This window comes from Gossypium raimondii, chromosome 8 (genome assembly GCF_025698545.1).
Source record: "Gossypium raimondii isolate GPD5lz chromosome 8, ASM2569854v1, whole genome shotgun sequence".
Taxonomy (NCBI): Eukaryota; Viridiplantae; Streptophyta; class Magnoliopsida; order Malvales; family Malvaceae; genus Gossypium; species Gossypium raimondii.
In genome coordinates, this window is record NC_068572.1 from 53193470 (window position 1) to 53217167 (window position 23698).

Here is a 23698-nt window from a genome sequence, read left to right on the forward strand (position 1 = left end):
GGGGCATGTTATGACTGCCGAAGGGATTTAGGTTGATCCCAAGAAAATTAATATAGTGGTCGAGTGGAAACAACCGAAGAATGTGTCTGAACTTTGTAGCTTTCTAGGTCTAACAGGTTATTATCAGAGGTTTGTTGAAGGATTTCCTTTGATAGGAGACTAAGCTATTATGTAAGAACACCCCGTTTGTGTCGTCTGGTAAGCAGCAGTCAAGTTTCGAAAAGATCAAGTCAATTTTGACACAAGCTCCTATTTTGATTTATCCCAAATCGGGTCGGGAGTTTGTGGTTTAGAGTGATACATCACACATCGATCTGGGATGTGTTCAGATTTAAAATGATAAAGTTGTAGCTTATACGTCTCGACAACTTAAGACGCACAAGGACAACTTCCTACATAGGATCTGGAGCTAGTTGTAGTCGTGTTTGCTCTAAAAATTTGGAGGCACAACGTGTATGGTGAGAGGTGTATCATTTACACCGACCACAAGAGCCTCAAATATCTGTTAACTCAAAAGGAGTTAAATCTTAGGCAACAGAGATAGGTTGAATTGCTTAACGATTATGATTGCATAATAGAGTATCATCCTGGCAAAGCCAATGTAGTGGCCAATGCTTTCAGCCATAGAGCAATGTCAGATCTGAGAGTGATGTTTGCTTGCTTAAGTTTGATTGATGATGGAAGTCTTCTAGCTAAATTGCAAGTTAAACCGAGTTGGGTTGATCAAATTCGTGATAAACAGCTAAGTGACGAGTCTTTAGTTTAGTGCCTGCGTTATATTGGCTTAGTGAAACTTCTGATTTTAGTTTGAACAGCGACAAATATTTGGTTTCAGGGGTCGAATTTGTATGCCTAATGACAAATAATTGAGGTGATCGATTCTACAGGAGACGCATAGTAGCCCTTATGCTATACATCCTACTAGAAATAAAATGTATCGGGACCTCCGAGAACTATACTGGTAGCTTAGTCTAAAATGGGAAGTGGCTACCTTTGTGTCTCATTGTCTGACGTGTTTAAATTTTAAGGTAGAGCATCAATTTCCTTCTGGGTTGCTTCAGCCAATTAAGATTCCTCTATGGAAGTGGGAGCGTGTAATGATGGACTTTGTTATTGGATTGCCTTGAAAACCCACTAAGAAATATACGGTTTGGGTTATTGTTGATCAATTGACCAAGTTGGCTCATTTTCTTCCTATCAAGATAGGTTACTCATTGTAGAAGCTTGTTAAACTGTATGTTTTTGAAATCGTTAGACTACATGGAGTTCTAGTCTCAATTATTTCATACAGAGGTCTACGTTTTACTTTTCAGTTGTCGAAAAACTTCACGAGGCACTAGGCACTCGATTAGATTTCAGTACAGTGTATCACCTTCAGACTGGTGGACAGTCTAAATGGGTTATTCAAATTCTAAAAGATATGCTTCGGGGTTGTGTGATTGACTTCCGGGGCAGTTAGAAGGATTATTTACCGTTGGCTGAATTTGCATACAACACCAGCTTCCAATCTAGTATTCAAATGGCACCTTGTGAGGCTCTGTATGGTCATAAGTTATGTACTCCTCTGTGTTGGACTGAGTCAGGTAAATTTCGGGCTTTAGGTCCTGAGCTAGTTTATGCAACCGAGAATAGTGTGAAATTGATCTAAGATCGACTTAAGACTACTTCTAATCGATAGAAATCTTATACAAATTTAAGGAGAAAAGATATCAAGTTTTCTATAGGTGATCGAATGTTTTTGAAAGTGTCTCCGTGGAGGAAGTGTCTTCGTGGAAGAAAGTTCTCCGGTTTGGACGTAAAGGCAAGTTGAGCCAGAGGTTCATTTAACCTTACCGCATTTTAAAACGAGTCAGACCTGTTATTCATAAGCTAGAATTACCTCCTGAGTTGGATTGAATTCAAAATGTGTTCCATGTCTCGATGTTGAAGTAGTATCGGTCTGATCCATCACACATCGTTCCTGTTTAAGAAATCGAGCTTCGACTGGATCTGACTTTTTAAGATGAGCCTGTTCGGGTTTTAGACCGAGAAGTCAATGTATTGAGGAATAAACTGTCCCTCTGGTTAAGGTATTGTGGCAAAATCACGACGCCGAGAAAGCCGCTTGGGAACCCGAAGATTCCATTCGTCAGCAATATCCTTATTTGTTTGAGTCAGGTTATTTCAAAGACGAAATTTCTTTTAGGGGAAGAGAGTTGTAACGCCCCAAAATATTGATTGTTTGCAATAGAATTTTGTCATAATTAAGCCTCTATATCTATGGTTAAGTGCTTTGTTTATGTGTTTGAGGTCAAGGGTTCGAGTTACTTTTTTGAAAGATCCTACTATTTTATTTTGACTGAATCCCTATCCCTGATCTATTGAATTAAGTTTAATCTTGTGTAAATTTGTGTCAAGAATGAGTTTGCTGGTTTGATGGTTAAGCTTCTATATTCTATTTGGTCCTGTGTTCAAGTTATAGCACGTGCGATAAGAAATATTTTACTAACCGCCAGGATTTTGGTTATTCATTTTAGTTAAGCATTAGTTACATTCCCATTTCTTTTTCATTTTTCTTCTTCTTCCTTATTCTTTTCATTTTCTTTGTTTCTAATTTTCTTTTTCCTTCCATTTGGCTTTGATAAGTTGCAACTGTGTATGATTGGGGGTTGATGCTGTCTGTCGTGTCAATTGGAAAGTAATTAAGTAAGTTTCATCATCATTCCTTTCTATTCCGCAAAATGTCTATTGGTTTTGTTCACGTGTTCGAATTGGATATTTTTTTGTTGTTGTATTTGAATTCTTTGTTAAGTGATCATTGGTTTTCTTTTAGGCATAGATACCGAAGGTAGAGTTCTCTCGCGCTTTAATTCGAGTTAACTCATTTGATTCTTTGGTAAGTGTTAGTTTTCATTAGAAGTTTCATGTTGAGGTTTTCGACTTAGTTTGTTAAGTGTGGAACTATGTGAAAATTTTCAATTAAGTCGTTTAATTGGACATTGCATGGTCATTTTAGGTTACAGGACTTCTCTGCGTTATTTCATCGTCAAAAATACAATAAGTGCATTCTGAAAACCCAACTTTTTGTAAAATTTAAACACCGAAAAACATGGCTTCGATGCTACATGGTCGTATGGCAGACCGTGTAACTCACTGTTAACAAATTAGAGACACACGGACTAGAGACACGGGTGTGTGTCTAGACTATGTATGGATATGTTTTGTGCAGGGTCCACATTGGCTAAGGACACGAGCGTGTGTTCAGGCTATGTAACACACTGTTTATACACTAGAACAACATGGGCCAAGGACACGGGCGTGTGTCTAGGCCATGTAACATACTATTAGTACATTAAGACCACACGGGCAAGTGACACGAGCGTGTGTCCTCACATGGCCGTGTAGAACCACACGGGCCAGTTATTCAGGCCATGTGAAACCATACAGGCGTATGGACCAATATTTGGAATTTTTCCCTCAGGCCACAAGCATTGCTTGACGCGACTATAAGCTTTTTATTGGGTTCGTATGAACTAAATTAAATTGTATAACCTGTTAATCAGTGATCAGAGACTGAGTACTAAAAATCTGCATAATAGTTAATGATATTGATTTATTTTGTACGAGTATAAACTTTATTTGAATGGTTGTATAGGCCTCTGTATTTGCTATTATTGAAATATGATCTGCATTGGGTGGGACATTGAGCAAATGATAATGTAGTCTATTATGAGATAGTGGCTAAATCACTGGTATCTGTATTCTGATTCGGCAACCAATCTGTAATTATCAGAACGTGTCTTACCAACACTATGTGGTGTGCAGGGTTGGATAGGTATTCAATACCCTGTATGGTGTGTTGGGTCGGTCGAAGATGGTGTGTAGTGGGTGGGGATAGAAAAATTACTTCCATTCTGATATGCTTTGTATCTAAGAATAATTTGGCTTACTGTCTGTCCGAACTATTTTGATCTGTTAAACTGAATGATTCAACTTTTGGGTCTATTTTCGTTCGGAACTCGAATTTGGGACTTTACTGATTCTAACCTAAATCTATTTGAACATATAGTTATTTCATAAAAGGATCATTAATTCAATTCTTCTGTCGACTGAATTATAGGTAAGCCACTGACTTGATCGAGTTGGTGGATCAGGAACTCGGTCGTACTACTTTTTAGCTTTATTATTATTACTATCATTGACTCGTTTCCAATAGTTTCAGACATATGATGTTCAAGATACTAGATTACATACTACGTGTTGTGCTTGTTAAATTCTGGGTTGCTTGGAAAGATTTCTAAACTAAGATTCGAAAGTTATGTTTTGAGTGATTTTCGATGTAACTCTCCAGATTTGGCTTTGTCGCCTAGGTCAGGTATGGGGTGTTACAGTGCTCATTTTATGTCTTGATGGTATTTGAGTTTCTAAGTTTATAAGTATTGTGTATATTTGTGTGATTGATAGGAATGATCATTTTGAAAATACATGATGATTAAACAGTTGAGTTGTTATGCTAGATGAGTTTTTGGTTAATGCATAGTTGTGGGAATGATAGTTAATATATGGTTTGATCTCAATAGATGATAATGCTTTGGTGTATGCTTTATAAATGAAATTAAATGCTTAGTTGTTCATGTTGAGGTACCTTAATGGCTTAATGACTGATTATTTAGGTTGGTTGATCTTAAGGATATATATTTGGTTTAGATTTTGACGTTTGAATTGAGTTGTACATGGATAACATGTTTAGATGATGATTTGCATGTCTTTATTGATGTTTAGGTATTTTATTTGAATTTAGGAAAGTTTTTAGCATAAGTGCATATTTTAAAAAGTATTTTTTACCATTTCGGAACTCAAGCATCAAGATTTTTACATTTGGCATTGATACTTAACCAAATGAATAGTTTTAAAACAAAGAAAATGCCAAAATGATATTGATTTTTATTTGAGTATTGATACTTTTTCATAAAATATCGATACCATAAAGTAAATATTGACACCCTTGTTTTGCCAAGAAAACAAAATTGAATTTTGGTATCAATTTTGAAAAGGTATCGATTTGGTAACGATACTAACTATGGATTTCAATATTAACCTTTAAACTTTGAAATTTCTCACTTTAATCCTTTTTCATGCTTAAATCTCTCAATTAGGTGCATGCATATTTCAAATTTTCAATATGTTTGATTGTATGTGATTTGATGATTAAGAATTGAGATTTCGTTTTGTAAAGTGTATATATATAATAATTGTTAAAATTTGTCGTAACATCTTATTATTCAGGTCCGACGATCGTGTCGAGTAAGGGGTGTTATAAAACTTTTAATTTACTGAAATAAATTGCAACACTCATAGTCTTGATTGGCTCACAACAACTAATATTTGTTTTTATTTGTTGAAAACATGGATCGTTGAAAATGAAAAAATATTCATGTAAATCATCCCACAAAGTTTTCACATTATCATATTGGAAAGCATCGATCTTACCTCCTGGTCGATAGTATTGAGATTCTAGGACACAAGCATACAATGGATGGTAACCCGATCATCCTTCAAGCAAGAGGGAGCAAGATTTGTAATGGTACCATCAAGAAATCCAAATCTGCACCGAGAAGACAAAGCAACACAAATAACATAAGCCCAATCATCGAAATTGTTGAGCTTTAATCGAATAGGAGTAATAAAGTCATTGGGTCAATCTTGAGGACCCAAGAAAAATGGAGAGCTAGGTTCAATTTTAGGTGGTGGTGGAGAAGTCTCGCCGCCAACAATTTAGAATGATGAAAGAAAAAAATTACGTCGAAAACCTTGCTCATATGCCATGACAAGAATAATGTAATCTCTTGAATTTTATTGATAGACCTTAAGGGTGTATATATATATCTATACAGTAGTAGTTACGTAAGAATTAAATTGCTAAAAGATAATATCGCATAATAATATCCTAAGACTTCTCAATTCCCACTTTCTAATGGTGCGGATAACCCACGAATTGGATACAATCCCCTACATGAACCCTCCACCGACCACAACTTTTCGAAATAGGACACGGCAGTTGCCTGTAACTTAGCTTCATTATAGCACTGCCTATTATCCGTAGTTTTAGCATCAACTGAATGTAGCTCGACTACGGAAAATTTCGTGTTATAATCTACATCAATTATCCAATTTCATTTCGACTTCTGTTGTCAAAGTAGCTCCTCATAATCCAACATAGCCTCCAACTCAATTCTCAGTTTATTTCAAGCCGGATAAGGTTCTTATTCTGGTATTTCTCTAAAGCTAATTGAACTCATTTTAGCCAACCCACAAGTTGCTTTTTCTTGCCGGTTATGTTCCCATACAGTTCTCTATCCCATAATCTTGCTACATTCATAAATTCCTGCACTGTATCAAATAGAACGACCACTAAATAGACCAATTAGTCTCAACAAGGGAATGAAAATTCTCATGCACTAACCAACTTGTAATGAATCAAAAGGCAAAGTCGCACATTGATTCTCAGGTCGATTACTCCAAACAAAAAGCGGGAGATGGTCCGAATTAACGCTGCATGTGAATGGCTGTAGTTTCAGGAAATCTAGCTTCCCACTGAAAATTGCTCAATGCCCGATCCAACCGTGTCAAAATCGTTTCAAGATTCCATGTGAGCTGTGGTCCCTCAAATCCCAGATCCTTTTAAGTTATTATCAAACACAAAGGATTAGAATAGCTCGTAAATGATAGGTAGCTTCGTCGACCCCTTTTCTTTCGTTCATTAGACAACAATATTGCATTGAAGTCACCCGTCAATAGCCACGGGTGGGATATGGTTGATGTCACTACATTCAATTCTGCAAATAATCTTTTCCGTTTCACCTTCCGTGGGGTCCCATACACCGTAGTAAGAAAAAAAAAACTGATCTTTACCTATAGCTGAAACCTTCATATGAATTAACTGAGAATGGTTCCATATTATTTCTATACTGATCGAGGGTTTCCATGATACCCATAGACCATCTGAGAACCATTTCACCTAAACCTGATGAGAGAATTGTAATCTCACCTTTTCAATGACTTTATCTGCCTTTTGTCCACTTATTCTCGTTTCCAATAAAATATAACGATGTCTGCCTTACATTCTCTGATGTATTCCTTCAAAATATGAAAGCACAGATGTTTTTTTTTGCATATTTACAGTTCCAAATAAAAATTCTAGAATCCATAAATAAAGAAAATGAACCAAAAAATATCTTAACGTAAGGTATACGTGACATGTCACGTGTCGTTGCCTACTTGCTTCATCAGTCATGTCATCATTTTAATAGTAAAAATTAATAGAATTTTTAAAGGAAAAACATGTATACTCTTTGATCTAATGTATAAGGTTAATTTATCCTTTTTTTTGTAAAGATGGCAAAATATAATCTGACTCCTAACATAAAAACCTCGATAATACTTTTACCCCTTGTTATGATAGGATAGGATGGATTCACTTTGTTTAAATATTCACTTTATTTGGACTTCTCTTTTCATCATCAACAACCAATCTTGCTAATGCTTTGAAGCGAGACCCTCTTAGAATTATTAAAAAGGTTAGTATTTTTTTATTTCACATGTGTCTCTTTTTTTAAATATTTATTTTTTATTATTTTATTATATTTTTATAGAACATTTGTTAACCCTTCAATCATGTTTGTAAAGTCTAAAACTCCACTAATAATGTGCCAAAATATAAACATCTATCAAACATATAATCTACGTTCAAATATTACAAAAATGTTTAATCTAAAATTGAAAAATTATAAAAGTAGACATAAAAATATAAAAATATATATGAACTCTAAAAATATACGAAATAGTTAAACATTTTTAAGCCAAAAATTAAAGGGAAAAAATGTCAACAACTTCTTCATCCAATAATCATCATCATGGCTTTTGACCACAAAAGTTTTCATTAAAGGAAAATGACCCTTAACTAATTAAGACTTACGGGTGGGCAGCATAGTGACTGACAAAAGCCAAGGCAATACTTATCAGATGTGCAAGTTTCACAATTTGTCTCCTCACGGTAGTTTTGAGATTCCCGTTGATGTACTTTCCAGAGAAGCCGTCCATGCAAGTGTCCTCATCAGTCAAAGCAGCGCTGACCCATGTTTGTATATCACTCATTCGAAGCTCAAAGCTTTTACCTCCACCAGAACCCATTTCATCACAAGCTCGTTTCAGCTCATCCACTGAGTCCTTTAACTCTTCCACGCAATCACGGATAGCTGCAATCTCTTTAGGCTTTAGGCCGTGGCTTTTGGAGAGTTTTACGATGACCGTTGAAGCAGAACGCGTTGTATTAAGCGAGACAGAAAGCGCAGTCCGGGCCAACAATTTGGGGCTAGCTTGGATTTCGGATGCATAGCCTGAGAATGTGGTCATACACAGGCCAGGGTCGGTCGTTGTACCGCATGAGGTCCTGATGAACTCGGTCCCGATGTTCGTTTGAGTTCCAAGGGGTTTCCTAACTGCTAAACTCGAGTTTAGCAGAGTTGCCAAGTGAATGAGGATAAGAAGAGCTGCCATTGATATTGAGAAGTATGAGCTTCCAATTTCCTCAAATTCTCTGCAGAAGCTAGCTTGGTTGTTTTTGGTGACTCCATGGACGAGAAGGATCTCTAACTTTATAAACACCAACGACGACAGTGGATCTAGAAGATGGAGCTCAATTATTAGATTATCAAGTACTTGATTGAAGTTCATCGTTTTTTTAATGTATATTTGTATTATTAAATAGTTAGTTTCAAGATCTGCCATATGTATCTTAAATAAGCTTGATTTCAGTTTTCCCGAAATTCGACAGATCATTTTTGTTAAAACTATTATTATACGAAATTAATTAATAATTTTGTCAGTGTTTCCGTTTTTAGATATATTTGTCGGCCAACGTTTCAATTAGTGATCTCGGAGATGATCAAATTATGCTAAAACAAAATTTATGATTATTCAATTAATTGCGTTTCTCTTTTAATTTAATTAAAAGTATAAAATAATTTTAATTAATTACGTTTTTATTTTAATTTCATTAATAATTATGATAAAATATATTCTAACTGTTATAAAATTGACATAATAAAAATTTAGTTTTTAAAATATTACAATTAACAATTTAATAATATTGTAATAATCTAATCATTGAATTTGTTAAAATATTTGCACTTATCATGCATGTAGAATTATGAATAGATTTGATATCTCTATCATATCGGTTTACAATATTTTCATATTAATATATATTTAACGGTTAAATTTTTCTCGTAAAATGAATGCAGAAAAACCTCGATAAATCAATATTCTATAAATTAATAATCTCAGTTAAATAATAATTTTTGATCCCGACTTGGGCCAAGGGATAAAATAATAACCTCGCTAAACGCATAATATAATAATTTTAGAAAAATCCTTAAAGGCCCAATGAAAATATAAAATAATAATTTATTAAATATACTGAAAATTTTATATACAATACATAAAACTAAAGTGCTTTCTAGACAACTCTTATTGGTTTCAATTTTATTCTTTGCTAAAATATGTATATATAGTTAACTGCTTCTTCTTTGAGTGTGGATCAAATACAATTTCATCTTTAACTTTTAAAAGGGCATAAACCTAATCTGGTATATTCTTCTTGTGTTGTATTAAATAATTCTTCAAGGTATCCACAGCTAGAAAAGCCTTTTTTGGAGAAACATGTGGTAAAACACTACTCTTATCTGGATCTTGCTCGTCATCAGCTGGCACATCCATTACTCCTTGAATAATTTCTTCATCCAAAGTTGACTCCACCAAAGATTCATTTTCACTTGGATAATTCAAAATCCGCTCAACATCCATGGCATTTCTATAGTGTAAATCAGAAATTACTTCTTTTAATTTATGAATGCCTTCAACATCATCAATTTCTTGTTCGAGAGGCATATCCTCCTTGAATTGAATTTTGCAATGTCGAAAATAATTTGCAATAATTGTAGGCTTCACATCAATATTCCAAGCAACATTAATAAAATGGATTGCAGCCAATACATTAATCTTTTCAGGATTTATTTATCCTTTCTCGTAACCTTTCAAGATGCTAAAATAAAAGCAACGCTGATAATAAATCTTAATTGCTTTAATAATTCCAGCATCACATGGTTGAATTTTTTATGTTGAATTTCGAGGCAAAAAGAATAATTCAATGTTCAATAACCTTGGGATAGGCTGGGCAATTGTCTACTATAAGCAACACCTTTCTACCAGTCATTCTAGCACCAAACCAGCGAACAAAATCTTGAAAAAGTAATCCAGTCATCCATTCTTTTTTGATGGCTCGATAATGACAGCTAAGATTGTCAATATTCACATGTTTAAAGCATCTAGGATTAGCAAATATACCAATAACCCAAAGAGGCACTTTATCTGAACCATCCCCATTGCAACAAACTGCAACAATAAATCTTTCCTTATCCTTTTTTCGTTCTTCTAATTGCTTTGTAGCCAGTGAATAATCTGCTTGCAAACGATAAAATAAGCATGTTTCATCCATATTATAAATATCCTTCCAATCAAAATTTTCCAATTTAGCTCTTATTTGAGGTAAAGCATATTCAATATTCTCCGTAACAACTGCACCTCTTTCACCAAATATTCTACAAAAATAGAACGTCGGTAATGACAATATATTGCAAAGAAAAATAGAAATAAAAATAAAGAACACACAGATTTTTACGTGGAAACCCTTTCGGGAAAAAAAACACAGACAGAGGAGAAGAAAATTCACTATGTCAAATTCGAATGATTACAAGAGGAGTTTCGGCTACATCTATTTATTGGTTGAAAAAACCTAATTCTAATCAAAGTCAAATATATTATGCTAATAAATGCTAAATATATTATACTCATAAATATTAAATCTTCTAGAAAGAAGATATATTTTGTTTCACTTGACTTGCAAGCAATCTCTTAGAATTTGGGTCACAAAACTCTAAAAATCTCCACCTTGACACAAATTCTCAACGAACAAGTTTTTCACCTCTTCCATAAAACCCCTTAAGGGTTTAACTTTAACAATGAACACCAACCAAGTCTAAAAAATGCTCAAACTTGGTTATAAAAAGTGACTTAGTCATCATATCTGTAGGATTTTCATGAGTACTAATTTTGCTAACAACAATATCACCACGAGCAATAATATCACAAACAAAATGATACCGAACATCAATGTGTTTTGTTCTCTCATAAAACATTTGATCTTTTGTAAGGAAGATGGCACTCTGATTGTCACAAAATACTGTACTGATTTGAAGGTCTTCATTGATTTCACTAAAGAGTCCCTTCAACCAAATAGCTTTTTTACAAGCCTTAGTAATTGCCATGTACTCAACTTCAGTGGTAGGCAAAGCGACTGTAGTTTACAAAGTGGCTTTCCAACTGATTGTACAAGCTCCGATCGTAAAGACATAACCTGTGAGAGATCTTCTTCTATCAAGGTCTCCAACAAAATCAACATCAACATACCCAATGACTTCATCTCTAGTTCTTCCAAACAGTAAGAAAACATCAGTAGTACCTCATAAGTATCTTAAAATCCACTGAACTACTTTCCAATGTTCTTTACCGGGATTCGTCATGTATCTGCTAACTGCATTGACTGCATATGATAAATCTCGACGTGAATAAACCATAGCATACATGAGAGATCCCACGGCACTAGAGTATGGAACATGTGAGATGTACTCAATCTCATCATCTAATTGTGGAGACAAAGCCGATGAAAGTCTAAAATAGGCTGCTAAAGAAGTACTAACAGGCTTAACACTCTGCATATTGAACCTGCAAAGAATTTCTCAATGTACCCTTTCTGACTTAGGTACAATTTACTTGCTTTTCTATCTCTAAGAATCTCCATACCAAGTATATTCTTTACTAGTCCCAAATCTTTCATCTCAAATTCTTCACTTAGTTGGGCTTTGACCTTTCTTATCTCTCCTTCATCTTTTGTTGCTATAAACATGTCATCAACATAAAGGAGTAGATACACAAAAGAACCATCACTGTTTTTCTTAAAGTATACACAACTGTCAAAACTACTTCTTTTGAAATCATGAGAAGTCATAAAAGAATCAAACCTCTTGTACCACTATCTTGGTGACTCTTTCAAACCGTAAAGGGACTTTTTCAGCAAAGAAACATAGTCCTCTTTTTCTGAGACCGTAAAACTCTCTGGTTGTTGCATGTAAATATTCTTCTCAAGTTCTCTATGCAAAAATATAGTTTTTACATCTAACTGCTCAAGCTCCAAATCATGCATGGCCACAATACCAAGCAAAGCTCGATTCGAACTATGCTTCACAACTGGGGAGAACACGTCTGTGAAGTCCACTCCTGGAATTTGACTGTAGCCCTTTGCAACAAGCCTTGTCTTATATCTGGGTTCTTCAACTCTTGGAGTCCCTTCTTTCTTTTTAAACACCCATTTACAGCGAACAAACTTTTTACCTTTAGGAAGTTTCACAAGATCCCATGTTCTGTTTTTATGGAGTGATTCCATCTCCTCTTGCATAGCGAACATCCACTTTTCTGAGTCTTCACAGCTAACCGCCATAGAATAATTAGATGGCTCTTGGGTTGCATCTATATCTTCAGCCACATTTAAAGTAAAAGTAACTAGATCAGCCTTGGCAGACTTCTTTGGATGTTTAATTTCTCTTCTAGTTTTGTTTTTGGCGATAGAGTATTGTGGTAAAGAAGCAACTCTATTCTAATTTTTTGTACTGGCTTGAGGAGTCGACTCTATTGTAGATTCTGGATTAATCTAATGCTCCACCTACTTTTGATTTTCTTTATTAGAAGAGTCTTTAAGAGATAAGTTAGGTAGCATAGCAGTTTCATCAAAAATAACATCTTTTCTAATCATAATTTTTCTATTTTTAGGACACCATAACTTATACCCTTTTACACCAGCTTTAAAACCAAGAAAAACACATTTAATGGATCTCGATTCCAATTTTCCATTATCAACATGAGCATACGCAGGACACCCAAAGATCTTTAAATTAGAATAGTCAGCAGGAGTACCAGACCATACCTCTTGTGGAGTCTTTTTCTCAATGGCAACGGATGGAGGTCGGTTGATCAAAAAACATACGGTAGAGGCTGTTTCTGCCCAAAAAAACTTTGGTAAGTTGGAATTTGACAACATACATCAAACCTTCTCCATGATCATTCTGTCATTCGTTTTGCAACACCGTTTTACTATGGAGTATGACGAACTATCAAGTGTCTCACGATCCCTTCTGACTTGCACAGTTTATTAAACTCATTAGAACAAAATTCTAAGCCATTGTCTGTGCAGAGGTATTTTATTTGTTTTCCCGTCTATTTTTCAATCATAGTTTTCCAAGACTTTAATGCGAACTTAAGAACGGCTAAAATTTTCTAGAAAAATCATCAATAAAAGTTAGCATATAATTAGCTCTACCTCTCGAAGGCACTCTAGATGGCCCCCACAAATTAGAATGAATATACTCTAACGTTCCCTTCGTGTTATAGATTCCTCTAGTCAATTGAACTCTCTTTTGCTTCCCAAAAACGCAGTGCTCACAGAATTTTAGTTTGCAAATTCCTTGCTATCAAAAAGTCCTCTTATACTCAATTCTGCCATGTCATTCTCACTCATATGCCCTAGGTGCATATGCCAAAGTTTAGTAATATCATCATCTGATAAGGAAGAGGAAGCGACAGCTACATCACCAATAACAGTAAAACCTTGCAAAATATATAACTTAGCAATCTTTCTCTGCCCTTTCATCACAACGAGAGAACCTTTGGAAATCTTCAAAACCCCACTTTTAGCTATGTATCTGTACCCTTTTGAATCAATAGTACTAAACAAAATTAAATTTCTCTTCAATTCTAAAACATGTCGCACGTCACTAAGTGTTCTGACAACTCCGTCAAACATCTTAACTTTAATCATTCCAACACCTACAATTTTACACGAAGTATTATTTCCTATCAAAACAACACCTTCAGATACTATTTCGTAAGTTGTAAACCAACCCTGATTGGGACTCATGTGGAAGGTGCAGCCTGAATCAAGGATTCACTCCCCGCTCACTTTAGAATTGTTGGCAGAAGTGATTAGAAGTTCACCATTGCTGTAGTCTTTTACAACATCAGCTTCACCAAAATTTTCTCGTTGTTTTCCCTTTTGATTCGTAGCCTCCCTTTTGATATTGTTCTGTAGCTTATAGCACTCAGATTTAATATGCCCTTTCTTTTTGCAAAAGTTAAAAGTTTCAACTCTATTTGAAGACTTCGATCTACCCATAGATTTACCGTGAGGATTCCGTTCCTGTGTCCTTCCATGATCATTATCAGCATTTTGTTCTTGTCTTCCACGAACAATGAGACTCTCTCCCTTAGAGTCAGGTTTAACCACAAGATGCTTCATCTTATGATACGAGGTCAAAGAATCATAAACCTCAACAATTGTGAGAGACTTGCGGTTATATAAAATCGTGTCTCTAAAGGTTAAATAAGATAGGGGACACGAACAAAGTAGAATCAACCCTCGATCTTTCATATCATACTGAACCTCCATGGCCTCTAAGTTTGAGAGAATTTTTTTAAACACTGCTAAGTGTTTTTGCACAGATACACCTTCCTCCAAACGATGAGCATAAAGACGTTGCTTTACATGCAACTTATTCGTTAGAGTTTTTGACATACATATTTGTTTCAGCCTCTTCCATAATGCAGCGACGATCTTCTCCTTCATCACATCCTGCAAAATTTCGTTAGACAAATGTAGATGTAATTGTGTTAACGCCTTTCAATCCTTACACTTCTTCTCTTCAGCTGTTAATGTCGAAGGCATCTTATCTATCCTTAGCAGGGCCTCTTCCAGATCCATCTGCGCAAGAACTGCTTGCATCTTAATTTGCCACAACGCAAATCTAGTGTTGCGATCCAACAACGAAATTTCATACTTCAAAGACATCATTACCGTGATCAAGATGAACAACCCGGAAGCTCAGATACCAATCAAAATTTTCCAATTTAGCTCTTATTTGAGGTAAAGCATCTTCAATATTCTCCATAACAACTAAACCATTTTCACTAAATATTCTGCAAAAATAGAACGTCGGTAATGACAATATATCGCAAAGAAAAAGAGAAATAAAAATAAAGAACACACAGATTTTTATGTGGAAATCATTTCGGGAAAAAAATCACGGGCAGAGGAGAAGAAAATTCACTATGTCAAATTCGAATGATTATAAGGGGAGTTTCGACTACATCTATTTATAGGTTGAAAAACCCTAATTATAATCAAAGTCAAATATATTATGCTAATAAATACTAAATATATTATACTCATAAGTACTAAATCTTCTAGAAAAAAGATATATTTTGTTTAACTTGACTTGCAAGCAATCTCTTAGAATTTGGGTCACACAACTCTAGCATATTCTATAAGACTTAATCCAATGTCTTGCCTTGAACCGTTCTAGCCAACCAATTAAGAAGTTAAATTCAGAATTTTCATAACTATAAATTTTCTGTAGAAACTCTTTTACTTTAGTTTGAATCATTTCTCCAGTCATGTTTACTTTCTCTTGATATAAAAGAAACCACTTATACAATACCTTCTCTAATTCGAGATATTTGGCTAATTTGTGTCTTTTAACATTGATATTCTTTATCTCTTTTGACAAATATTCAAATTACCTTTTAAGAGTATGTGATATTGTTGATTGGCTAATAGAGAGATCAAATGTTTGTTGAACCCACTATTGCAAATATTTTTGACTTGAAGAGGGATGCTCATTTTTGTACTCACATAATGCTTTTCTCATCTCATTTGTCAATGTACAATTTTTTACACCTTTCAAATGGGAAGTCATGGAGGAAAAAATTAATATGAATTACAATATTTTGATACGTACATGTGTTTATTTATAATAAAAATTTTTAATCTATCCAATGAATATATATGTATTGGATTTTGAAAACATTAAATCTTTATTCTTTTGGTTCATGAACCAATTAATTAACTCTCTTTTTTGTTATATGAACCAATTAACTTGATTCATTGCACCTACATGCATATTGGATTTTGATTAAAAAATCATGCATAAAGTATGAAATATTCTCTAAATTAATAAATATTAATTTATCAATAAATTAATAAAATATTCATTTATCGATAAACTAATAACCTCGATAAAATAAAAAAATTTCAAGTCCCAAGGTAATAATTTTATAGAGGATTTATCTGTAGTTAGAAATTTTTAATTTACGCCAAACTTGACATGAATGATTTACATTAATGAAGTATGCAATATGATGGTGGGATTGTTAAAATATTAATCGTATAAAATTTATGGAAGAATGTAAAGCCACTTTAGTTTTACACTTGTGTAAGTAAATGGCTCACATTTTTTTACTCTCTTTTTTTCTATTATCTTCTTCCTTTTTCTCTTCTTTTATTCTTTCTTCTTACTTTTTTTTTATAAAAGCTTTCGTTCATTAAACTAGATTATAAAAGGATTTTGAGATTATCAAGTATGGAGAAATTCCAATATGAGGGTCAAGAGCCTAACTTAGTTCACTTTACTACCCAATCAGCCACTCTAATTCCTTATCTTAGTACATGGTTGACACAAACAAAACCAATAGCAGCAATTTATGAAATGGTGTCACCAACAACAGTGAAAGCATCCCATGTAGTTTGGGATAAGCCTATTAACATTTAGATGGCTTTTAAGCAATCTGACTTGAGTATAACTTGTTTCCATCCATTGCGATTAACCAGCAGTGAACCTAACCTAATCGCCAAATTTTCAACTACAAACGTGTTCGACGACCGTGCTTGCGCATTGACTCCATCTAAGATTTCGCCCTCTCAATTTCTAACAATTGCTACCAATTATACAAGGTTCGAATTACTAAAAAAAGACATCACAATTAATCTTGATGACATTGGGAGGTGAAGGTGACCAATGTGGACATGTAATAAAGTGTTATCAACAATTCTAGAGGAGGAAAGAACGTTTTCCTAGAATCCCTAAAACTCGTCCATCGTGTAGTTCTAAATCTATATAGGATCATCTTTGAACCTTTAAAAAATTCATTTGTAGTAAGCAAATCATCATTCACTTTCCACCCACTAGGCAACAGTTGAATTAAACCCCATGAGAACCAAAGTATAATGGAATGAGAAAGCTCTCCAAGTAGCTTGTACGATGGGGCAAAAGAATAAGATGTGCTCAATCAATTCATTTGTCTCTCCACATCTCGTACATCCTTGAGTTTTAATGCATAATCTTCTACCTATATTCTCATTTAAAGCCACAGAATTATGGTAGGCTCTCCACATGGAAGTTTGAATTTTTGTGGAGTTTTTAGCTTCCATATAAATGACCAATTAAGATTATGGTCAGTCAGTTGAATGCTCAAGCCTACCAGTTATGGCACATCCGCTACACTAGAAAAAATATGATATCCCAGTTTGACATTGTATCTCCCATCATCTACAAAATGCCACACCAATTTGTCTTTTTGGTTGTTAGCACCTATAGGGATCAAATTAATAGCCTTGGCATTGCTTTCATTGAAAAAATAATTTAGAAGATCATAATCTCATTTTCTTTTAATCTCTCAAAAGAGGTGGTTGACCAATGTAGGACAAACATGATAAGGTCAAATTGAAGATACTTTGAAAGAAGGGTTGGAGAAGATCCCTTTTGCCTCTCAAATAAGAATGTCTTTCCCATTTCCATCATTTCATCTAATGCCTTTTTAAAGGAAACCAAGGCCTTTCATAATGTTATTCCATGCACATAAACATGATTTTTCTCATTTTTCCAAACAGATTGTAGCATTAGAAAAGCAGATGCCTTTAAGTATTAATGCACATTTTAACATTGGATCTTAAACAAGCCTCTAAGCTTGTTTGGCTAATAAAGCCACATTAAAGGCTTGAAAGTCCCTAAAACTCATTCATGTTTTTTCTCTTTTAGATAGAAATTCTCTTCCAATAGATCTAATGAATTGAGATTGATCCACCCCTAACACCAAAACTTTGTTAAGAGCAATGTTCAATTCATTACACACTATTGCTGGAATCTTAAAATTTTTGTTGGTTTAGTAGAAAACTACCAGAAGCATAGAAAATAAAAATGAAAGGGATGATTGAATTCGTTAACCAAGCAACCTTTATATACATGTCTCAAGTAACAGCCTCAACCAAATTTTAATTTCCTGCTCCTACTAATAAGCTAACAACTCCTAGCTTCCTACTCTTACTAACAAGCTAACAAATCTCCCTAAGACTTAGTCTTATTAATAAAAAAAAAACTTTGCAGCCCTTGAGACATTAACATTCTCCTCCAGACTCAAATGTTGCAATCACCAAGTTTATTCATAAGAAACTTAAATCAACTAACATGAAAATTTTAGTAAAAATATATTTCATCTAATCCTCTGATCTATAATAAATCAGTTTCTTCAGTATCCATCTTCTATGAATTCCTTCTCGGCTAGTATAGGTTCTAGAGTTGCCTCCAATTGTTTCCTAACCTACAATTCCATCTTTAGATAATCTAAAAAAAATTCCACAATTCAAAATCATCACCAGCTGCTCCAGAAAAGTCATGAGAGTGGCCAGAGTGCTGCCCCTTCCTCCAAGATCTTCTGTTGCCACTATACTTGCGATTAACACCATTTCTGGTTTGATTAACAAATCCTCTTGTAGCAAATAATTCCTGTTTCAATTTTTCATTTTGCATTGAAAGTCTGATCACCTCACTAACAAAATTCTTAAACTCAACAGCAGCTATAGATGCCAATTCTATCGCATATGAAGCTTTTTCAGATATTTCATATACAGAAGATGATAGTTTATCATCAGAGAGAGATGCCAACTACCGCTCCAAAAGAGTTACCTTTGCATCCAATTCCTCATTCTAAGAACATTTGTTTCGCAGTTGTTCTTGCTGGATACGAATATCTGCTAATTTTATCTCAAGCTCATCACTCTTTTCATTACATTGTGTCATCAATTTCATAATTGTTTGTTTCATTTCAACAAATGATGCATTAAAAATTAAAATTTCCCCTCTCTCAATTGCATGCTTCCCTAAAGCCCTCAGCTGATTCTTTTTTCTTGAATCTCTCTTTCCAAATTTTGAAGTTGAGATTTCAAGCTATTAGGATCATTTGCAAACTAGTCCAACAGACATTTCAGGGTACTAGAGCTACATGCAATCCCTCTAGCAATAACCTTAACTTACTAAGCCAAAAGGTTTATTTGATCTGATGTCATTCCCTATTGACACTTGGATGCCACTTGCTCCTCCTCAAGTGGATTCAATGAGAATATCTTCTTCTGCATCTTGATCCTAAACAATTCATTGCCACTAGAGTCAAGGATCAAACACCTTTCTTGTAACAGTCCATTTTTAGTGGTGTTAGAAATAATAGTTTTGAGACCATGATTTTGACAAGCGAGTTTATTTTTATTATTTAATTAATTTTATGGGTATTCACTGATTCATACTAAAATTTGGTTAAAAATTTTAGCATTTAGATAGTTAAGTAATTAAAAGGACTAAATTGTAAAAGCTTCAAAAGTAAGTTTCTATTAGTTAAGGTATCAAATGATTAGGGAAAAATAAATATGTGGACTTAAATGGTAATTATACAATTTTATTTTTATAATGGACGATTTTAGGTAATTAAATGCATGAAATTTAATTTGATTATAAAGGATAAATTGGTAAATAGGTAAATTAATAACATAAAGTCGAAATCACCATAGGAGGTTATTAAAGGTTTGGCCAAAATATTTTCCTTGCATGCACATGTATTTGAGGTCCATTTTTAATAATTTTTACGTTTTTGGAATCGTTTTAGCTTAATCCAGCTAATACAGGGTTAATTTACAAAACTGTTAAATGTTTTAAATTATGTCATTGATGAATTGGTGATGCATTTCCTTGATTGAAAGATATCATGGCATTATACTCGAAAAGTAAAAGACCATGGTTGAAAGATACTATGGCATCATTTTGGGATTGTGTAAGACCTTGGTTGAAAGATACCATGGCATCATCGAAACAATGGAAAGGTTGAAAAAGATATCAATTGAATGACTATTATGTTGATGTTTTAAGGTTTGTTATGTGAATAAGAATTTTTGAATACATAAGTGAGATTTGGGATCATGTATATTAATTAAGTTATGTTGACATGTATTTGAACTCACTAATCATATTGTGCTTACGTATCATGTTTTTCTTGTAGACTTCGTGAGGCCTAGTAGATCTAAAGATCAATTCGGAGCATACATACTATCCATCTCTTATTGGAAGTTGGTTATGGATAGCATGTATTAGGACTTTTGGTTGCCATTGTCCATGTTGGTTGTGTTTGGTACTTAATTGGGTAACATTTTGTGGTCACGTATATATGTTTGGTACCTTGATCTAGTGAATTAGTTGTAACACCCCTAACCTGTCTCTGTCATCAGATTAGGGTTATAGAGCATTACTATACGATACAGAACCTTTAACATTAAATACAGTGAATAACATGCAATTTACATCTCAACATTTGATAACATAACTAGGGCAAAAATTACAATTTGGGCCTTAAACCGAGCCTTCAAGGCCATAAAAATAATTTAAAAACAAACTGGAATTAATTTGAAACAAAATAGATAATTTAGGAAAAACATGAAAATTTTGTGAAATAGGGGTCACACGGTTGTGTGGCTAGGCCGTGTGACACAAACCAGACTCTGTGAGTATTCGAAGTAGGGACACACGGCCGTGTCCCAGCCCGTCTGTCCACCCATGTGAGCATTTAAAATAGGGCCACACGACTGTGTCATAAGTCGTGTGCCAAACTGTGCTCAAAACTGTTTTGGGAGACACAACTCCGTGGTAGACCGTGTCTCAGACCGTGTGTAACCTATACCTAAAATGTTTAAGGCACGGAGTCATGTAGGTTAGCCATGTGACATCCCTTGTCCCAGGTTGTGTGCTCCATAATTAACCCCAAAAATAAGTCATTTCAAAACCAAATCTTGCCCAACAAGCTACTCCATTTATAAATACATTCAGTGGACCTAAACATACTTCAAACATCATAAACATACCAATTCAGTCAATCTAAATCTTCTAACCAATATTCCATTCAAAGGCACTTCATTTCATGCCATAACAAAATCAATTAAGAACAAAACTATAATGCCGCATCTCAAACACAAAACATAGAAAAAAAATAGCTAACTAGTGTCAACAATTGTCAATCCATTTCACCATTCAAATTAAGCATACCAAAATGACCATATTCATATAACTTTTAACATGTACAAGCCAACTATATCATATATGCATACAACCATTTACAAAAGTAACCAAAACACAATAAAAGTATAAATGACATTAAACCCTATACGCGTCATTTATAATCATAGATCAAAATAACCCAAAACTACCCAAGTGATCGCGAGATAGTGTGATAGGACTCAGACAAAGTTCCAACCGAACGAGCTTCCAATGATCAACAAAACAAAGGAAAAACAACTACATAAGCATTTAATTCTTAGTAAGTTCATAAACTTCAACTTATCGAACACCAATTAACAATCCATACAACCATGCTCATTTCATCATTTAACATTAACTTTCCTATGCACCATAATTCACATGGTTAGTAGAAATCATGAAAACATAACATCTATGCAACATCTTATATACTAAGAAATAAATTCCATACCTTTCTTTTTCATCACATAACAACTTCCCATTCATTACATTTCATAAATTCCTACACGTCTTCCCTTTTCAAATGAAAATTAGCAATAATAGGTTCTTATACATGCCTTTCCTTCATCCTTTACTTACCCGTTGAACCGTACAGAATAACATCAGATACTCGGGAACACCTTTTTATATAACCGTAACCTTTTCAATAGTGCTCACACAAGCTGTGAAATGGGCTTGCTTACACGAGTTGTGGGTTAAAATGTTAGCTACACGATGCTACTTACACGAGCTGTGGAGAATCCGCAACAGATGCAGGACCTCATCCATTGGTAGGACATTTAGGACCAACACCCAAAACATATAATCCCTAATGACATGTCATTTGTATCTTAAGTTTTCTCTAGGTTCAAACTGGACTTTTAAGCCGACAAGTACTCCATTATCAAATTATTACTGAAATAAATATATCCAACATATCATTAATGAATAATCAACCAAAACAATATGTAATAAGCATAAAGTTCATACAAACATACCTCTATACTAGATCATTTTAATAGGTTGTTATGTATCTTGATCTAAATAATAATTTCATTCAATTAAGTACTTCAAATAACCTCAATTATTCAATTCAATCTATAGTTCATATTATCATAAAATTACAAAATTACCCATTCTATTTTAACTTTTTCACAACTTAGTCTTTAAGACCATAACTTGAAAATTCACCATTTTTCTACCTAAAATAAGCTAGCCGATATTTCTTTATACTCATATCAATCCACATTTTCTTCATTTTACAAAGTAAACATAAAATTTATCATTTAAACAATTTAATCCCTAAACCTTAAATTCTCTAAAAATCACCTAACAAAACATGTTCATTTAACAATCAAAATTAATAATCTATCAATTAACATCAAAACACACTCAAACTCAACCATGAAAAGTCCCTCAACCTTTAATAGTTTTACAAATTAACCCTCGAGCTAATTAAATTAAGCTAAAATGAGCTCAAAAACATAAAAATCATTAAAAACAGGGTTTAAAAACTCACCATGCACACAAGCAATACTTGGTGGAATGTTTTTCTCCACAAAAATAGAGGAATCAATTTTGGCTAGGTTCATTAGAGAAGATGACACAAATTTCCCCCTTTTGTTTTAATTAGTCTTTTAACATAAATTTACCACTTTAACCTTTTAAAAACTAATAAATTACACCATAACCAATTTAACATCATCCACTAACTTACACTATGGTATAATTACCAATTAAATCCTTTAATTTATACTTCTAATACCTTGTACTCCATTTAATTAATAGAAACAATCTTTTACATCTTTTTCAGTTTAATCCTTTTGACCTAATTAACTATTTAAACTTCAAAATTTCTTAACGAAAATTTAATACGACCTTAAATTAACCCTATAGACATTAAATAAATATTAAAATACTCACTCACTTATCAAAATCATGGTTCGAAAATACTATTTTTGACAACACTAAAATCAAAGTTATTACATTACTTGTACATATTTTAGGTCTTTTGCTTAATGTTTGTAATGATGTATATATAAGTCGTTTAAATGTGTATGGAATGAAATGGAAGTTTGAGTAGTTTTAAGTATATATATTTAAGGTGATAGTTTGATTCGGAATTATGGATTCTTGAAAGTAGACATAAATGGTAAGATTGATTGGCAAATTCGCTATCTAATTATTTTGTTTACGATGAATCTAAATACAAATGAGTTTAATGTTTTATAAGTGTTGATTTGGTTCATTTTGGCTTATAAATTGTGGTGTCAATGAGGGTACATTGGTTAGGTACCTAGGTTGATTGATTTTTGGTATGTTTTGATGTCTTTGATTGTGTTTTAACCATGTGAGAGTATCCTGAATTGGTTTGGTTTGGTGCCCAAGTA

General features: G+C 33.8%; 2 protein-coding genes across 2 annotated transcripts; both read right to left on the minus strand.

Moving 5' to 3' along the window:
- Positions 1-7772: 7772 nt before the first annotated feature.
- On the minus strand, positions 7773-8712 carry LOC105793681 (21 kDa protein). Its single transcript, XM_012622530.2, has one exon. It carries the CDS (start codon positions 8710-8712, stop codon positions 7951-7953), a length of 762 nt encoding a protein of 253 aa, XP_012477984.2. The 3' UTR covers positions 7773-7950.
- A 906-nt stretch (positions 8713-9618) lies between these two features.
- LOC105793415 (uncharacterized) lies at positions 9619-14443 on the minus strand. Its single transcript, XM_012622327.1, has 3 exons — positions 14329-14443; positions 10199-10497; positions 9619-9933 (listed from the first exon to the last, which is right to left on the minus strand). Exons 1-3 carry the CDS (start codon positions 14441-14443, stop codon positions 9619-9621), a joined length of 729 nt encoding a protein of 242 aa, XP_012477781.1.
- Between the last annotated feature and the right edge of the window lie 9255 nt (positions 14444-23698).

Coding starts and splice junctions, on each gene's coding strand:
- LOC105793681 (XM_012622530.2), bottom strand. CDS start 8,712: ATGAACTTCAATCAAGTACTTGATAATCTAATAATTGAGCTCCATCTT.
- LOC105793415 (XM_012622327.1), bottom strand. CDS start 14,443: ATGAAGCATCTTGTGGTTAAACCTGACTCTAAGGGAGAGAGTCTCATT. Junction 10,498..14,328: donor ACAGGAACGGAATCCTCACG/GTAAATCTATGG, acceptor GTTTGCAAGCAG/ATTATTCACTGGCTACAAAG. Junction 9,934..10,198: donor ATTGCCCAGCCTATCCCAAG/GTTATTGAACAT, acceptor ATTCAATTCAAG/GAGGATATGCCTCTCGAACA.